Source organism: Hyla sarda, chromosome 2, assembly GCF_029499605.1.
Source record: "Hyla sarda isolate aHylSar1 chromosome 2, aHylSar1.hap1, whole genome shotgun sequence".
NCBI lineage: Eukaryota > Metazoa > Chordata > Amphibia > Anura > Hylidae > Hyla > Hyla sarda.
This window is the reverse complement of record NC_079190.1, coordinates 53,036,978-53,053,898: the sequence shown is the minus strand read 5'-3', so window position 1 is coordinate 53,053,898 and position 16,921 is coordinate 53,036,978. Positions and strand designations below refer to the sequence as shown.

The 16,921-nt window shown below is 41.8% G+C and overlaps 1 protein-coding gene across 1 annotated transcript in view; it reads left to right on the top strand.

The window, feature by feature from the left end:
* The window catches only part of USP12 (ubiquitin specific peptidase 12), a 96,157-nt gene extending 79,628 nt beyond the window's left edge, over positions 1 to 16,529 (top strand). The window contains exons 6-9 of the mRNA XM_056561798.1: positions 1,235 to 1,318; positions 3,201 to 3,398; positions 4,512 to 4,590; positions 9,646 to 16,529. Of these exons, the coding sequence (XP_056417773.1) occupies positions 1,235 to 1,318; positions 3,201 to 3,398; positions 4,512 to 4,590; positions 9,646 to 9,747 (463 nt within the window). The 3' untranslated portion in view covers positions 9,748 to 16,529. The remainder of the gene's footprint in view (positions 1 to 1,234; positions 1,319 to 3,200; positions 3,399 to 4,511; positions 4,591 to 9,645) is intronic.
* Positions 16,530 to 16,921: the final 392 nt, after the last annotated feature.

The window sequence follows — 16,921 nt, the reverse complement described above, 5'->3', positions numbered from 1 at the left end:
GTCCTGACGAAGGGCCCATTCCGGGCCAGAAACGCGTTGAAATGTGCTTCGAATAAACGCTATTTTTATCTATTTGGTCTGCAATTGTCGGACTGACTATCTAATGGGGTCTGGCGCTTTTGAAAAGTTCAATTTCCTTTGCTTTTGCCTGCTACTCTACTACTGGACCAGAAGATTCCTGGGATCGGGGGAACCAAGCTGCAGGACTCCACTGCAATCTACATATGCTTATAGATGTTGTGCTCTCAGCGCAACACTACAGGGTGAGTGTTTCTAACCCGCAATACCCCACCTGTGTCTGACATACTTCACCAGGGGCGCTTTCGTGTCTTTTTTTTCCTTCTCCCCATACACACTAGGGCAAAGCCAGCCGAACTGGACTAATCACTTGTGTATGGGGGCTTTTGATTGTGCTGGTTGGATTTCAGAGCTCAATGTATGCTCAGCTGAGCAGAGTGTGTATAGGTGGAAGGATCAGGAGGAATTGCTAACTGTTGGGTAAGGGAACATGCAGACAACAGCTATTGAAGGTCTATGGGCACCTAGATATTTTTTTGCATGGACTGGGCTATTATACAGGGGGTGACCAGTGCAATAAATCACAAACTGCATTATCGTTGGTTATGGCTACGAATGAATCACAATAAATTTTATCTGGAGGAAAAAAAAGTTTTAAAATCAACAGGTACCAGAAAATTATACAGACTTGTAATTTACTTCTATGTAACAATCTTAATCCTTCCAGTACTTCTTAAGTGCTGTATGCCCCAGACAAAGTTGTGTAGTTCTTTACAGTCTTACCACAGTGCTCTCTGCTGAAGCCTCTGTCCATGTCAGGAATTGTCCAGAGCAGGAGAAAATCCCTATAGCAAACCTATCCTGCTCTGGACAGTTCCTGACACGGACAGAGGTGTCAGCAGAGAGCACTGTGGTCAGACTGGAAAGAAATACAGTGCTGTGGTATACAGCAACTGAAATGTACTGGAAGGATTAAGATGGGTAAATAGAAGTCATTTGCAAATCTTTTTAACTTTCTGTCACCGGTTGATTTGATCAGATCTTTTTTCCTTCGGCGTACCCCTTTAAGACTTTATTTGTTGTTTATTTTTTTTTACACAGGATTTGTTATTTTGGTGTGGGAAGGGGTGATTTTATTTCCTAATTTTTTTTTTAGTAATAATTAATTCTTTAGTCATCACCAGTTTATTTTCATCAATTATATTTCTTCATTTAGGGGTTTTAGCAACACGGAGACCCTTTGTAGTGAATATAAATATTACTGTGAAGAATGTCGCAGTAAACAGGAAGCACATAAAAGGTAATGTTTTCCATAAAGGTTTCTTTCTTTATTCTGTATGTCAGATCTTATGTCTGTAGTGTTATGTCGTTGAAGTCATAGCTGAGAATTATTCTGAAGCCGATTGCTGCATTTTTCTGTTTTGATATCTATACATGAACATGCAGAGTCACCGTGACCTTAATCTGAATAGGATCCTGTCAGCGCATTGTGCACAGATCTGTTTTAGATGTTGCCTGCGTAATGCATTTACGGAAACCAAACAATGTAGAGGAACCGCAAAAGAGGTTTCTTTCCTTGTTGCTTTCTGGCACAGCGTGGGATCTTAAATATTGATTCCTCCGCCGCCAACGATCAGGAAACGACCAGTTGTAGCAAAGTGCTATCTCTTCGTAAAAGGATTGTCTGGTTTGGTAAACCCATTTTCATTAAACCAGTCGTTTCCCAAATGTGAGTTGTAGTTTTGCAACATATGGGGGTCCACAACTTGGAGACTGTATTATTATACTCTGTTAGAGAATTCTTAAAGGGGTACTCCGCTACTCAGTTTTGGAATAAACTGTTCCAAACGCTGGAGCTGGCGCCGAGAGCTTGTGACGTCATAGCCCCGCCCCTCGTGATGTCGCGTCCCGCCCCCTCAATGCAAGTCTATGGGAGGGGGCGTGACAGCTGTCACGCCCCCTCCCATAGCCTTGCATTGAGGGGGCGGGACGTGACATCATGAGGGGCGGAGCTATGACATCACAAGCTCCGGCGTTCGGAACAGTTTGTTCCAAACGTTGAGCAGCGGAGTACCCCTTTTAAATGCAAGGGGTCCCATGTTCAGTCTGCAAACAGACTCTCTCTTCTATGGAGGACCTGTTGTATCCTTCATTATAGAGACAGCCCATTTATTTGAATGAGCACCATGTAATTCTTAAATTCTCCTGTGGTGGCGCTGCAGGACATTTAAACACTTAGGCTAGGTTCACACGATGGATTCTGCAGCTCAAAATTAGTCCGTCTGGAGATTCCGAGTGCGCCCGGCGGCGACTAATTGCCCAAAAACTGTATTGTCTTCCGCTTGGATCCCGCCTAAAGAATCAGCAAGATCATTATTTTAGTGACAGGATTTCCACTGCTGAAATTCGGTAGTGTGGACTTGGCAGTGGCATCCCTTTGACAGCAATGGGATTCTACTGCATCGGAAATTCCGTAGTGTGAACTTAGCCTTAATGCAAGGTTTCCTTACAGATAATCTCTGGGAGTCCCAGCAGGAGGCAACCTACCTCTTTTAAAGGGGACCTTTGGGAAGATAAATGTATCCCCTATCTACAGGATTGCAGGAGGCCAAATGCCTCTCCAATAAGGGGGGAGGTTCTGGGGTCCCAGCGGCAAGACCCCCCTTCCCCAAGATCAGACACTTATTCCCTATCTTGTGAATAGGGGAATCCTTTTATATACTACAGAAGAAATGCTTTTCTTTTTGGATTTCTCTGATATCATGACCACAGTGCTCTCTGCTGACATCTCTGTCCATTTTTGGAACTGTCCAGAGTAGGAGAAAACTCCCATAGCAAACATATGCTGAGCTGTACAGTTCCTAAAATGGACAGAGATGTCAGCAGAGAGCACTGTGGTCGTGACATCATAGAAATCCAAAAAGAAAAGCATTTCCTCTGTAGTATACAGCCCATAAAATGTACTGGAAGGGTAAAGATTTTTTAATAGAAGTAATTTACAAATCGGTTTAACTTTCTGGCACCAGTTGATTTAAAAAAAAAAAAAAAGTTTTCCACGGGAGTACCCCTTTAATACAGGAATATCCCCTTCAGAATAAATAAAAGTGTTGCTTCTGGGGTTTACTATTAACATTTCTCAAGCAAAATGTATCATCTTAATATGTTGCATTTGTCAATTTTAGGATGAAAGTAAAAAAGCTGCCTATGATTTTAGCTCTTCACCTAAAGAGGTTCAAATACATGGACCAGCTGCATCGATACACAAAGCTCTCCTACCGAGTAGTCTTTCCTTTAGAACTTCGACTTTTTAACACTTCGGGAGATGCCACCAACCCAGAAAGAATGTATGACCTTGTCGCTGTGGTCGTCCACTGTGGAAGGTAGGATCACACCTTGCGGAAATTAAAATATTCTTACACGCTAATAGAAGAGTGCTGGGTGCAGATGCCTTTAATAACAATATAAGGAACCCCTTAGGTCTCTCCTATGTGCAGCCGAAACCAGGCCTCAATGCGTTCACCATTGATGATGTTTCTGATAATCCTGACTAGTGATCACATGGGGGCGTAGTTTGGGTCGCATGTGTTCATTGGCCAAATTATCCACCATTAAGTTCACTGTTGCGTGTAGGCATAGTCTGAAGCTTTTTATAGCCTGCCTAGGGTTTATTCCCATATACCAGTGATTCCCAACCAGGGTGCCTCCAGCTGTTGCAAAACTGCAACTCCCAGCATGCCCGGACAGCCGAAGGCTGTCCGGGCATGTTGGGAGTTGTAGCTTTGCAACAGCTGGAGGCACCCTGGTTGTCAAACATTGGGCCCTGAATTATCAAACTGTGTGAGAGAAAAAATGGAGTGATTTTCCCACAGCAACCAATCACAGGTCAGGTTTCACTTTACCAGAGCTCGTTAGCTGAGCTGTGATTGGTTGCTGTGGGAAAATCTCCTATAGGCATAGTCTGAAGCTTTTTATAGCCTGCCTAGGGTGTATTCCCATATACCAGTGTTTCCCAAAAAGGTCGCCTCCAGCTGTAGCAAAACTGCAACTCCCAGCATGCCGGGAGTTGTAGTTTTGCAACAGCTGGAGGCACCCTAGTTTGGTATTGCTGTTATATATCCAACGATTTGACTCTGGAGGGAAACTGATGCCAGAACTGATCTAGTTGTTGTAAGCGGGGTCATGGGGGGAGCTTTGTGACGTCACCGCTGCTGTTTATTAGCAGCGGGACCCAGCAGAGAAGCAGCAGCGGTGACGTTAGGAAGCTCCGCCCATGCTCAATGTCGGCCCCTGAAAAGAAGATATGGTGGGAGAACAAGAGCACGTAACGGGACCAGGTAAGTATGGTTGTCATCAAAGTCACCTGCACTATACACCTGTAATGACAGGTAAGTGCAGGTGACCCTGATGCCAGATTTCCTTTAATAAATTCTTCTTCTTATTGCCTTTTTTTTTTCTTCTTTTAATTAATACATTTTTTTATTCTATTTTAACAGTGGTCCAAACAGAGGACATTATATTGCAATAGTGAAGAGTCATGACTTTTGGCTGTTGTTTGATGATGACATTGTAGAGGTAAGTCATTTTTCCAAGTTTTTTTTTAAACAAATAAATAGGCAGGCAGAGAGAACGATTGCCTGCCTATTATACGCTATCTAAACATCCAAGATGTCCGCCGCTGATGTGAAGCTGCGCTGTGGCCACGTCTGGGTGTACCCATTAGACACTATACAGAGCGGGGAGGTGGAGCAAGGCAGTGAATATTAATGACCCGGGCTAAGCAATAAACAGGCAACGCTGATGTCCCAGTGCCTGAGGCCAGGATCGTAACCCTGCCTGTGCCCCCGGCTGCTCATTTGCATATTGATAAAAAGGACGATAGTGGAGGAATGGAGCAACAGATCTGGGCCTGGTGAGGATCGTTTTAATCAATGCCACCCGCACTACCGGGCAGTGCCACTGGATAGTGGGGGTGACTCTTTATCACTCCCACCATAGATACATGGAGGTAGTACATGAAAGAGTTAGCCATATATTCATGGTAAGCTTATTTTGTGTGCAAGGCTCTCAAAAAAGTATCCTAGAAAATCCCAAAATTTTAAACCCTAAATAAACATCAATGCACCAAACTAAAGGCTTGTTCACAAGGCGTTTGGCATATACCGTATTTTTCGCCGTATAAGACGCACTTTTTCTTCCCCAAAACTGGGGGGGGAAAAGTCGGTGCGTCTTATACGGTGAATACACCCCTATCGCGGCGGTCCCTGAGGCCATCAACGGCCGGGACCCGCAGCTAATACAGGACATCACCGATCGCGGTGATGCCCTGTATTAACCCTTCAGACGCGGCGATCAAAGCTGACCGCCGCGTGTGAAGGGAAAGTGACACTAACCCGGCTGTTCAGTCGGGCTGTTCCGGACCGCCGCAATTTCAGTAGCTGGGGGCCGCCGCTGATAGCCAGCATGTGGCGAACGCCGCTGCTGGATATTAACCCTTTAGACCCTATTGAACCCTCTTTTGCAATAATGATATTGTTCAGTTTTTCAGAATAACAGCACAACAGGCAGACTTAAGAAAAGTAACATGGACATCAGTGTGAGGAGCTCTAACCCGCTGTCAGTTTCCTTCTGACATGTGAGCCTAGGGATGATGCCTGCCATTGTATGACATTATAGTGGTATATGTCAGAATGTAGTTTAAAATACCCAGGGCTAGAAAATGCGTCATTCCTGCTTTTGCTGATGCAAATGCTGAACATTAGGGGCTCTCTCGTTAGTCACTGTAGTGACGATCTCTGGGGCTTTGTGTTGTCCAGCTCTGCAGATGTGTCCACAGATCATCCTCTCATTGCCAGCCTCAAGTCATATCAAAGTGAAACGGAGTATCAAATGGAACAGAAATGACAATTACACACACCAATACTCATTGTATTTTGGAAACCACATAAAAAATTACAACTCTCATACTGCCTATTAACTACAATAGGAGGTTCATCACTGATGCTCCTGTTCTATATAGGTTCTTCGGAGAATTAGACTCCTTTATTATCTTTATATTATAATATATATTTATATATACATATATATATATATGTATATATATGTGTGTATGTGTATATATATATATATATATATATATATATAGATGAGGTACAATTTATATACATATATATTATGTGTGTATATATATATATATATCATTGACAATAGGCTGATATAATAGTATCTTTTTAGATACTGTTCAGTATGCGATGTGTCTCCTGTAGGGTTTGCAACAAAACTGAAAACCAGATCAGTGATTTGGACCCTTTCTTCAGATTGTTAGATTTTCTTATTACTTAGTTGTTTCTGCTTAGGAAAGCTTTAGTACAGCCAGTGTGACCATAATCGACCACTGATTTTACAGTAATAGATTATCAACTCTCATATCATTGCACAACTTTGCATAGAGTAAAGAGGTAGATGCTGAGCTTGGGGATGTATAGTTTTCAGTGTCTCCTCCAGTCACTAAATGGTCCCCCATTTCAGCAATTGGTGAGGTTCCCAGCAGCTGGACCCCAGCCTGGTAAAAAATGGGTATGCCTAGTAAAGGGGTATTGCGGGCAAAAACATCTACCATCCAAAGGATAGGGGATAAGATGTCTGATCGCGGGGCAACTGCCGCTGGGACCCCCTGCAATCTCCCTGCAGCATTCTATGCTGGGCTGCGTCTCCAGTTTCGGAAACCTCCATGTTTCCAGGACTGGAGACGTGACGTAATGCCATGCCCCATTGTAACGTCACGCCACACCCCCTCCATTCATGTCATGGCCCCTGCGATTAGACATCTTATCCCCTATCCTTTGATAGGGGATAAGATGTTTTTGCCCAGAATACCCCTTTTTCTACTTTGGTGGAAAACAATTTTTATTTTAAAATCAACTGGTGCCAGAAAGTTAAACAGATTTGTATTTTGCTTCTATTAAAAACCTTAATCCTTCTAGTACTTATCAGCTGCTGTATACTACAGAGGAAGTTCTTTTCTTTTTTAATTTCCTTTCTGTTTGACCACAAGTGCTCTCTGCTGACACTTCAGGAAAGGTTTGCTATGAGGATTTGCTCCTGCACTGGACAGTTCCTGACATGGACAGAGGTGTCAGCAGAGAGCATTGTGGTCAGACTGAAAAGAAATTCAAAAAGAAAAGAACTTCCTCTGTAGTATATATCAGCTGATTAGTACTGGAAGGGTTAAGATTATAAAACAGAAGTTTAAATCTGTTTAACTTTCTGGCACCAGTTGATTTAAAAAAATATATATATCTGTTTTCCACCGGAGTACCCACCTAAGGGTATATTCAAACATACAGGATTAACTTAACTTCAATGGGTAGCAAAATATGCAGCAAAATATGCAGCAGACTATGTATGTGTGAATGTATCCTAAGACATGAATAACCCTTGAAGCTTTAATAACCAAAAATTGTAAAACTCTATAAGCTTGCCTTTATATTTCTTGAGGTTTCTAGCAATGTGGTTATTTTATTGGGACACAACCAATAGGGTTCTAAGGCTTCTATTGGAATGGAGCATGTATTCTTTGTCTGTAGTAGCTACCGAGAACTGTACTTGGCTGTTTCAGACAGTCCTAACAAATAAATGGATACAGTGGTGGTGTTTGCACATAACCACCACTCCACTCCAATGCGTGCTTTGGGACCTTGTCCGCGAGATGGCGTGGGGCCCAGCAGTCAGACCCTACTCAGTCATAAATCTATCCCCTGTGTGTGTGTGTGTTTGTGTGTGTGTGTGTGTGTGTGTGTGCGCGTGCGTGCGTGCGTGCGTGCGTGTGTATATATATATATATATATATATATGAGAGAGAGATAGTCATGGCCATAAATGTTGGCAAGAAAATGAAGTATTTCTCATAGAAAATGATTGCAGTAACACATGTTTTGCTATACACATGTTTATTCCCTTTGTGTGTATTGGAACTAAACCAAGAAAGGGAGGAAGAAAAGCAAATTGGACATAAAGTCACACCAAACTCCAAAAATGGGCTGGACAAAATGATTGGCACCCTTAACTTAATATTTGGTTGCACACCCTTTGGAAAAAATTACAGAAATCAGTCGCTTCCTATAAGCATCAATAAGCTCCTTACACCTCTCAGCCGGAATGTTGGACCACTCTTCCTTTGCAAACTGCTCCAGGTCTCTCTTATTGGAAGGCGCCTTTTCCCAACAGCAATTTTAAGATCTCTCCACAGGTGTTCAATGGGCTTTAGATCTGGACTCATTGCTGCCACTTCAGAACTCTCCAGTGCTTTGTTGCCATCCATTTCTGGGTGCTTTTTGACGTATGTTTTGGGTCAATGTCCTGCTGGAAGACCCAAGATCTCGGACGCAAACCCAGCTTTCTAACACTGGGCTGTACAGTGCGACCCAAAATCCGTTTGTAATCCTCAGATTTCATGATTCCTTGCACACATTCAAGGCATCCAGTGCCAGAGGCAGCAAAACAACCCCAAAACATCATTGAACCTCCACCATATTTCACTGTAGGTACTGTGTTCTTTTCTTTGTATGCCTCATTCCATTTTCAGTAAACAGTAGAATGATGTGCTTTACCAAAAACCTCTATCTTGGTCTCATCTGTCCACAAGACATTTTGGCTTACTAAAGTTCATTTTGGCAAAATGTAGTCTTGCTTTTTTATGTCTCTGTGTCAACAGTGGGGTTCTCCTGGGTCTCCTGCCATAGCGTTTCATTTCATTCTTTGGAACTTGTTTGGGGCTGCTTATCCACCATCCGGACTTTCCTGCATTGACACCTTTCATCAATTTTTCTCTTCTGTCCACACCCAGGGAGATTAGCTACAGTGCCATGGGTTGCAAACCTCTTGATAATGTTGCGCACTGTGGACAAAGGCAAATGTAGATGTCTCGAGATGGACTTGTATCCTTGAGATTGTTGATATTTTTCCGCAATTTTGGTTCTCAAGTCCTCATACAGTTCTCTTCTCCTCTTTCTGTTGTCCATGCTTAGTGTGGCACACACAGACACACAATGCAAAGACTAAGTGAACTTCTCGCCTTTTTATCTGCTTTCAGGTGTGATTTTTTTATATTGCCCACATCTGTTACTTGCACCAGGTGAGTTTAAAGGAGCATCACTTGCTTGAAACAAGCATTTTTCCACAATTCTGAAAGGGTGACAATAATTTTGTGCAGGCCACTTTTGGAGTGTGGTGACATTATGTCCAATTGCTTTTTTGGCAAAATTTGCAGATGGGTGCTCTTTCCTTCTGGAGAGAGAGAGTTCTGGCTTGGCATTAATCCCGATTAGCTTTTTACATTTCGTAACTGGAGCTAAGCTGATACCAGGGAACATCGCCTGAAAAGGTGATGTAATGAGCTGATTTGCATATTCATATATATATATATATATATATATATATATATATATATATTTATTATATATATATATTTATTATATATATATATTTATTATATATATATATATATATATATATATATAATTTTTTTTTTTTTTTTTTTATATAAATAACCTTTTTGTGACTACAGTTTATTCTCTGTTTCCTTACCTCTTACACTTGTCTATTTAATTTCTAAATGTTCTGTTTCTGCAGAAAATTGATGCACAAGCTATAGAAGAATTCTACGGGTTAACATCAGACATCTCTAAGAACTCTGAATCTGGGTATATTCTCTTCTACCAGTCTCGTGACTAAAATGAGAACTGTGACAAAGACATACATTCTGCCTCATTTCTTCTTTGTACAGTTGGGACAAGGAGAAAGCACTGATAACTAGATATGTATATATACGTACACATATATGGCTAGATATGTGTATAGGTTATGTATATACGTATCTCAAGCTACAGACAAGAGAAGAAAATACATTGGAGTACTGGGAGCTCAGGGGGGCATTAGCGCAGTTTGCACACGCCGAAGCAAAGAACACGGATCAAGGAAACAAAGAAACTCATATCTGGAGAATTGATTTATTTGCTCTCAGGAATCACACTCACCATACAGTTCCATCACTACTACTGCTCTACCAGACTCTTCACCATTGGTGGATTGGACTTCCAGTCATAGATTATCGTTGTCCGTCATATTATTTTAGCTAGCTATAAGATGCGTGGAGTGTTCCTGAAACCACAAACAGAAGCCTGTGCATTTCCACACTGTCCATTCTTCACCACAAGCAAAAATATAAAAAAAAAAAAGGAAACGCTGTATAAAAAAAAAAGATAAAAAATAGATATATATATTTATATATATTTGCGCCCAGCAACCGCAATTGCCTTTCTTTAAAAGGACAGTAAAGATGAGCCCGAGTCAGGTGGTTGAATGCCTGCAGAAGCCTACAGCGTATGTTCGGATGATAAGCTTGGGATCAGTAATGGGTGTAACACCCCCCTTTCTCCTACTTTTTTTTTTTTCTCTTTTTTTTGGGGGGGAGCAGTGGAGGTGCAAGAAATATTGATAATTTATTTTCGCACAAATGTTGAAATGTTGGCGCCTACGGTTGGAATCAAGGTCTTATTTTCTAGCTGAAAATATAGTCACAAAATTTAATGTAAATTTGTTGTTTAATTTATTGGTCGGAAGATGGCAGAGGCACATCATAGTCGTTCACAAGGAGTTAAAAAAAAAAAAAAAAAATATGATAGATATCTATATACACACGGGAAAATTCCTTCATTTTGGCAAAATAAACCCGGCAGCTCTTTCTGTCATGTCTGTTTTAGTCAAATGCTACTATTTGCAATTCTGCATTGTCTTGTCTTAGAGCTTTGCATTAAAACGTTCCTCTGTTACTCTTCCTGGAAATGCATGAACAAATTAACATCACATTGTTAGCATTCTAATTAAGCATCCACTATGGCATTGTCCAGTTTAAGCTGACTGGGACAGATAGAGGACAGTTTTCCCCAATTAATGGCTCTTCAGTTGTTGCAAAACTACAGCGCCCATCATGCCCTGACAGCCTGCGGCTGTCAGGGCATGATGGGTGCTGTAGTTTTACAACAACTAGAGAGCCACAGGTTGGAAAACAGTGTTATAGACCATGATAGGAAAGTCAATGGCTTTCAGGGCATGATGAGAGTGGTTACACAGTTTAGGGTGGTGTCACATGTAGCGTATCCCCAGCGTGTTTCACGCAGGACACGGTTGCAGCAGGGATCTCACTCTAGTGACGGTCATTGGCGCACCTGCAGCGTGAAAAACGCTACGGATGCACTACGTGTGACCCTACCCTTAAAGAGGGTCCTCTACAACGCATCCTCTATTCAACAGCCTCCAGCTGTTATATAAACTACAACTCTCAGCATGGACAGACAGCCTTTAGCTGGAGGCATCCGCGATGGGAAGCACTGCCATAGACAAAAGGCGCTGTGCCGCGCATGCGCAACTTGCCTCTCCATTAGCAACCAAAACCTTGTCCCAGCAGTTTCACCCTGTCTCAATTTTAAACTTAGAGGATAAGTACTATAGGATTAAAGGCATATTTTATGTTACAATTCCAGGAAGAATAGCAAAGGGACGTCATGATACGGAGATTTAAAGGGGTACTCCACTGGAAAACATTTTCTTTTAAATCAACTGGTGCCAGAAAGTTAAACAGTACTTTTTAGATGATGTATACTACAGAGGAAGTTCTTTTCTTTTTGAATTTCCTTTCTGTCTGACCACAGTGCTCTCTGCTGACACCTCAGTCCATGTCAGGAACTGTCCAGAGTAGGATAGGTTTTCTATGGGGATTTGCTCTTACTCTGGGCAATTCCTAAAATGGACAGAGGTGTCAGCAGAGAGCACTGTGGTCAGACAGAAAGGAAATTCTAAAAGAAAAGAACTTCCTCTGTAGTATACAGCAGCTGATAAGTACTGGAAGGATTGGGATTTTTTAATAGAAGTAATTTATAAATCTGTTTAACTTTCTGGCACCAGTTGATTTAAAAGAAAATGTTTTCCAGTGGAGTATGCCTTTAAGAAAGATGCTTTAGAATCGTTCTATCATTAGGAAAGATGACAGGTTCCTTTTTAACCAGATCTGGTAGGTGCAGAATGATTAGATTTTCTGCATTATGAGAATTAAAGAAAATAATGTAAAAAATTGGTTTGTATGGGTGTTTTTCAGCACAAAAATTGCTAATATAAAATATGCCACTATAATTTAATGTTTTCAATCTATGGAGTCTAATGTCTTTCTATGCCCAGACCACTTGTTCTGATCTTCCATATTATTTGCACACAAGAATTTCTTGCTTATTGGATGCCCAATATAAGGAATTTTACTGAGTTTTATGTATATCTGTAGGTATATGTGTGACCTATATGTACTCACACATATATCTTACGCTCAAACATACATGCAGTGTGTTTGGGATCCCTTTTCAGTGGGATTTACGTGTAACAAAGATGGTGAAAAGATAAATCTGTGTTGGTAAATGTGTGCTATGTTCTAGGTTACGCTAGTTCATGACTTCTTACATTCTGAGATGCTGTTTCTATGCTGAATTACGTACCAAAGTTAGAGTTGTCAGCCTTTATTACATCAGCTGTTAATACGTAGCCATTGGACTTACATGCTGGGAAGTACTGTTCGCTTTGGCTGCGGTGATAGGAGCCTGACTCCCCCCATGGTAGCCGCATACACTTGTGGCACTAGAATTTTGTACATTTTGCATAATGTGTTTACTCTTTTTCTTATGAATCCCTCTGTATTCTGCTACATTTAAAGGGAAACTGACAGCGGATTCACCTGCACTAAAATACACTGGTTTATAGTGTGGATGAAACTGATTACAATGAGGTATCACTTCCAAGTCCAAGATACCGGTTCCGGAGATACCCGTTTTATTATCTGGAAATGGACTGCTTTGCCCATTGGAGGTGGGACCCGGCATACCCAACTCTCCTGCCTCTGTCCCCTCTGCACAGATATACCTGCCCACCTTGCACTCGCATGGATGGAATACAATGAATAGTGATAAGCTGGGTGTGCATATCGGCGCAGAGGGGACAGAAGTAGTAGTTGGGTATGCCGACTCCTGCCACCATTGCATAGGACCTGGCCATTTCTAGATTAGCAATGCTTGCTAATACAATGGGTATCACCGGAACCTCTAATCCGGGTAAGATGTACCTCATTGTAATCCAGCTCACCTGCACTGTAACCCGTGTATTGGGTTTAGTGCAGGTGAACCTGCTCTCTGTTTCCCTTTAAGAGACCACCACTGAAAAACATCATGAGAACATTGTGAAATGCAACTTTACAATGAGTATCCACCTTCTTAATATTTTATCTAAGCCTAAATTCACATTGCTGTTCTGAGTCCGTTCGGCTCCTTTTTTTTTTTCCACCTAACTAACCCAACCAGGTCCCGGCAGATCCCATTGACTTGAATGGCGTCCGTCTGGAATTCGGTAGTTTATTGGAGAAAAAAAAATGCATGCATGCCGCTAAACTCTCGTTCCGACTGATTTGGTGATGGAGCTCCATATAGCGGAGCACGATGGCAATGTGAACAAGTACTAAAACTGAACTGTTCATTAGTATTGAGCCCTCTTGACTGTCGCATGTATAGTACAGGGAGTGGAGTAAAAACATACCCAAGGTTTATGGTCATGTAGGTTGCATGCACAGGAAATACCTCCTTTTAGTATCCCGAGCATCTTAAGAGCCTAGGAGGTGCACTTTTCATGCTAGGTGCTTAGGAGGTGGACCTTTCATGCTAGGTGCCTAGGAGGTGGACCCTTTTATGCTAGGTGCCTAGGAGGTGGACCCTTTTATGCTAGGTGCCTAGGAGGTGGACCCTTTTATGCTAGGTGCCTAGGAGGTGGACACTTTTATGCTAGGTGCCTAGGAGGTGGACCCTTTTATGCTAGGTGCCTAGGAGGTGGACCCTTTTATTCTAGGTGCCTAGGAGGCGGACCCTTTTATGCTAGGTGCCTAGGAGGTGGACCTTTCTGTAAACTGAGCACTTCCCTGGCCACTCCTCCTCAGTGTTGAGTGACAGCTGTAGTATCCAATCAGGAGACTATTATGGGCTGAGAGGAGTGGCCGCAGAGCTTTTGACACTTTTTTTAATAAGACGTCTGCCTTTCATGCTAAAAGATAATTTCTGCATGATTATAAGGCTTTGTTCACATTCTAGAATTTGTGCATGGAATTTTTCATTAAAATTCAGCATGAATTTATAGCCAATACACTTCAATGGGATTCCCATTCATGCAGAAGAATTTCTGCTGCAAAATTTCCGCTGCAGGAATTCCTTTCGATGTGAATGGACAATTTACTGCAGAATTTTTATGCAGAATTCCGTGCAGAGATTCTGCTGTGTGAACGTAGCCTAACTAGGTACCTTTTTATTCCTTTCTCTGGACTGAAAGGGAAACGGTCATCGCTTTAGATCATTATTATAGACAAATATTCGGTGCTTATTCATTTCTTCAAGGGGTTTTTCCATCTTTGCCCCCTTTCTAAATTCGCCCCCAAGTATCATGGTCCCTGTTTCCTACCAGGCCAGGGCCAGAACTCTTTATTTCTGATATAGAGCATCATGGATTCAGCTTTTACAGCAGTGTTTTCCAACCAGTGCGTCTGCAGCTGTTGCAAAACTACAACTCCCAGCATGCCCGGACAGCCGAAGTCTGTCCGGGCATGCTGGGATTTGCAGTTTTGCAACAGCTGGAGACACTCTGGTTAGGAAACACAGCTGTAGAGAATAAATGGAGCACTGGCTTGCGCCTATTCTAGGGATAACTTTTATCATGTGAGAACCCTTATAAGAAGTTACTCTGCACAGAATTGGGAATTTGAAAAGAAGAAATGGTATTGGAGGGTGGACCATATACGTTCAGTGGAACAAAAAAAAATTAAAAAGCAATTTTTGGGTGGAAGGGTGCAGGAACAAAACTGAAAGTTATGAGCGACCTGGTAGGGAGACAGCATAGTAAGAGGAGATAGGCTTTAAGGTTCCGAAAACTTAAATGCTAAATGCTGGTGCAAGGTTAATGTTTCCTTTAATGCCGGGCCTAGTAAGTTTATGCAGATCATGTTATTTTTCCTTAGATTACTTTATAACGCCTAAAAAGAATAGCTTAAAAATAATTTTTTTCTTTTTGTAAAGCATTTCCTATCAGTAGAATTTTTTTTGGCATAGATCTGTAGGATATATGAAACTTTGTAATATATCCTATCAGGGGAGGGAAAGTGTCCTCTTCCTTGCCTTCCAGCAGTCTTTAGTTTCCCTTTTCCTGTTTGAAGGATCTCTAAAAATATTGAGGCAGGGTTCATACTGAGGAATTTCCAATTTCTTTGAAATTCCACTTGGAAATTCCACTGCAGCAGAATCCCATCCCAACAGAATATCGGCGACAGAATATCCACCATGATACAATGATCTTATCACTCTTTCGGGGGGATACAGCGACGTCTATTGGGGCGGCAATGTTTGCGCAGTCCTAGAGCTAACATTCCGTCGGCACAGGCCGCTCCAGCTGGAAAAATTCTGTACGGAGATTCCTCAGTATGAACCCTGCCTTAGCGATGTCACACGGCGAAATCTGTGGAATATATTCGCCCGTAAAACACGGTTGGATATTCTGCACATTTGCTTGATTTGGCAGCTCTAGGACCGCCTGGAAATGTCTTCATAGACGGCAATGCATTTCCAAGCGGAATCTGTATTTCTGATGTCAAAACGTCTTCTGGAGACATTCCGACACGTGCAGTGCAGCAGAACCCCATTGAAATTAATGGGACTCTGCTGCAGTGGAATTTCCAAGTGGAATATTCCTGCAGAATTGCACTCGGAAATTCCGCCGTGTGAACATAACCTTGGAGCTGCAGGAAATGCATTTACAAAACCAGCAAGAGGAAAAGCAAAAAAGTATGTGAAATATGCAGATAAGTCATATTTCTGGCCGCACTACATCGAATATAAATCTACAGCTGCCAAAGCAGGGTTGTGATTTTTTCTTTTGTGTAACTATAGGTACTGTTTGAAGTGGTTGTGCAGGATTAAAATAGAGTTTAGAATTATTAAAATTTTTATACTTCTTTTTCCAGAAGCTGTGACACTTTTGTCCATGGCCAATTTCTAGTATTACAGCACAGCACCATGCGACTGAATGAGGCTGAGCTGCAATGCAAAAATAAGGCACTGTGTACACTATGAGAAATCCACTTAATTTAATCGGCGCTATGACCGCGCAGATACGCGCCGTCCCCATTGACGGCAATGCAGTTCCGTGCGGTATTCTGGCAAAAGGAGGAACAGAATGAGTACAAAATTGAAAGCAATGGGAGGCTGCTGCATCAGAATCTTTGCACAAAATTCCGTATTGTGCTTTGGGCCTTAAAGGGGTACTCTGATGGAAAACCCTTTTTTTTTTTTTAAACAACAGATGCCAGAAAGTTAAACAAATCTGTAAATTGCTTCCAGTACTTATCAGCTGCTGTATGCTCCACAGGAAGTTGAGTTGTTATTTTCTGTCTGACCACAGTGCTCTCCGCTGACACCTCTGTCCATGTCAGGAACTGCCCAGAGCAGGAACAGTTTGCTATGGGAATTTGCTCCTACTCTGGACAGTTCCTGATACGGACAGAGGTGTCAGTAGAGAGCACTGTGGTCAGACAGAAAAGAACAACTCAACTTCCTCTGAAACCTACAGCAGCTGAAAAGTACTGGAAGGATTAAGATTTTTTAATAGAAGCAATTTACAAATCTGTTTAACTTTCTGGAACCAGTTGATTTGAAGAAGAAGAAAAAAAAGAAAAATGATTAATCAACGCTAGGTTATCATTGCCGGTCCACATAGATGGTGTTTTATTTTTTTAATTTTTTTTTTGTGTGCATAGTGTGAAGTAGAATCCCATTGACAGCAA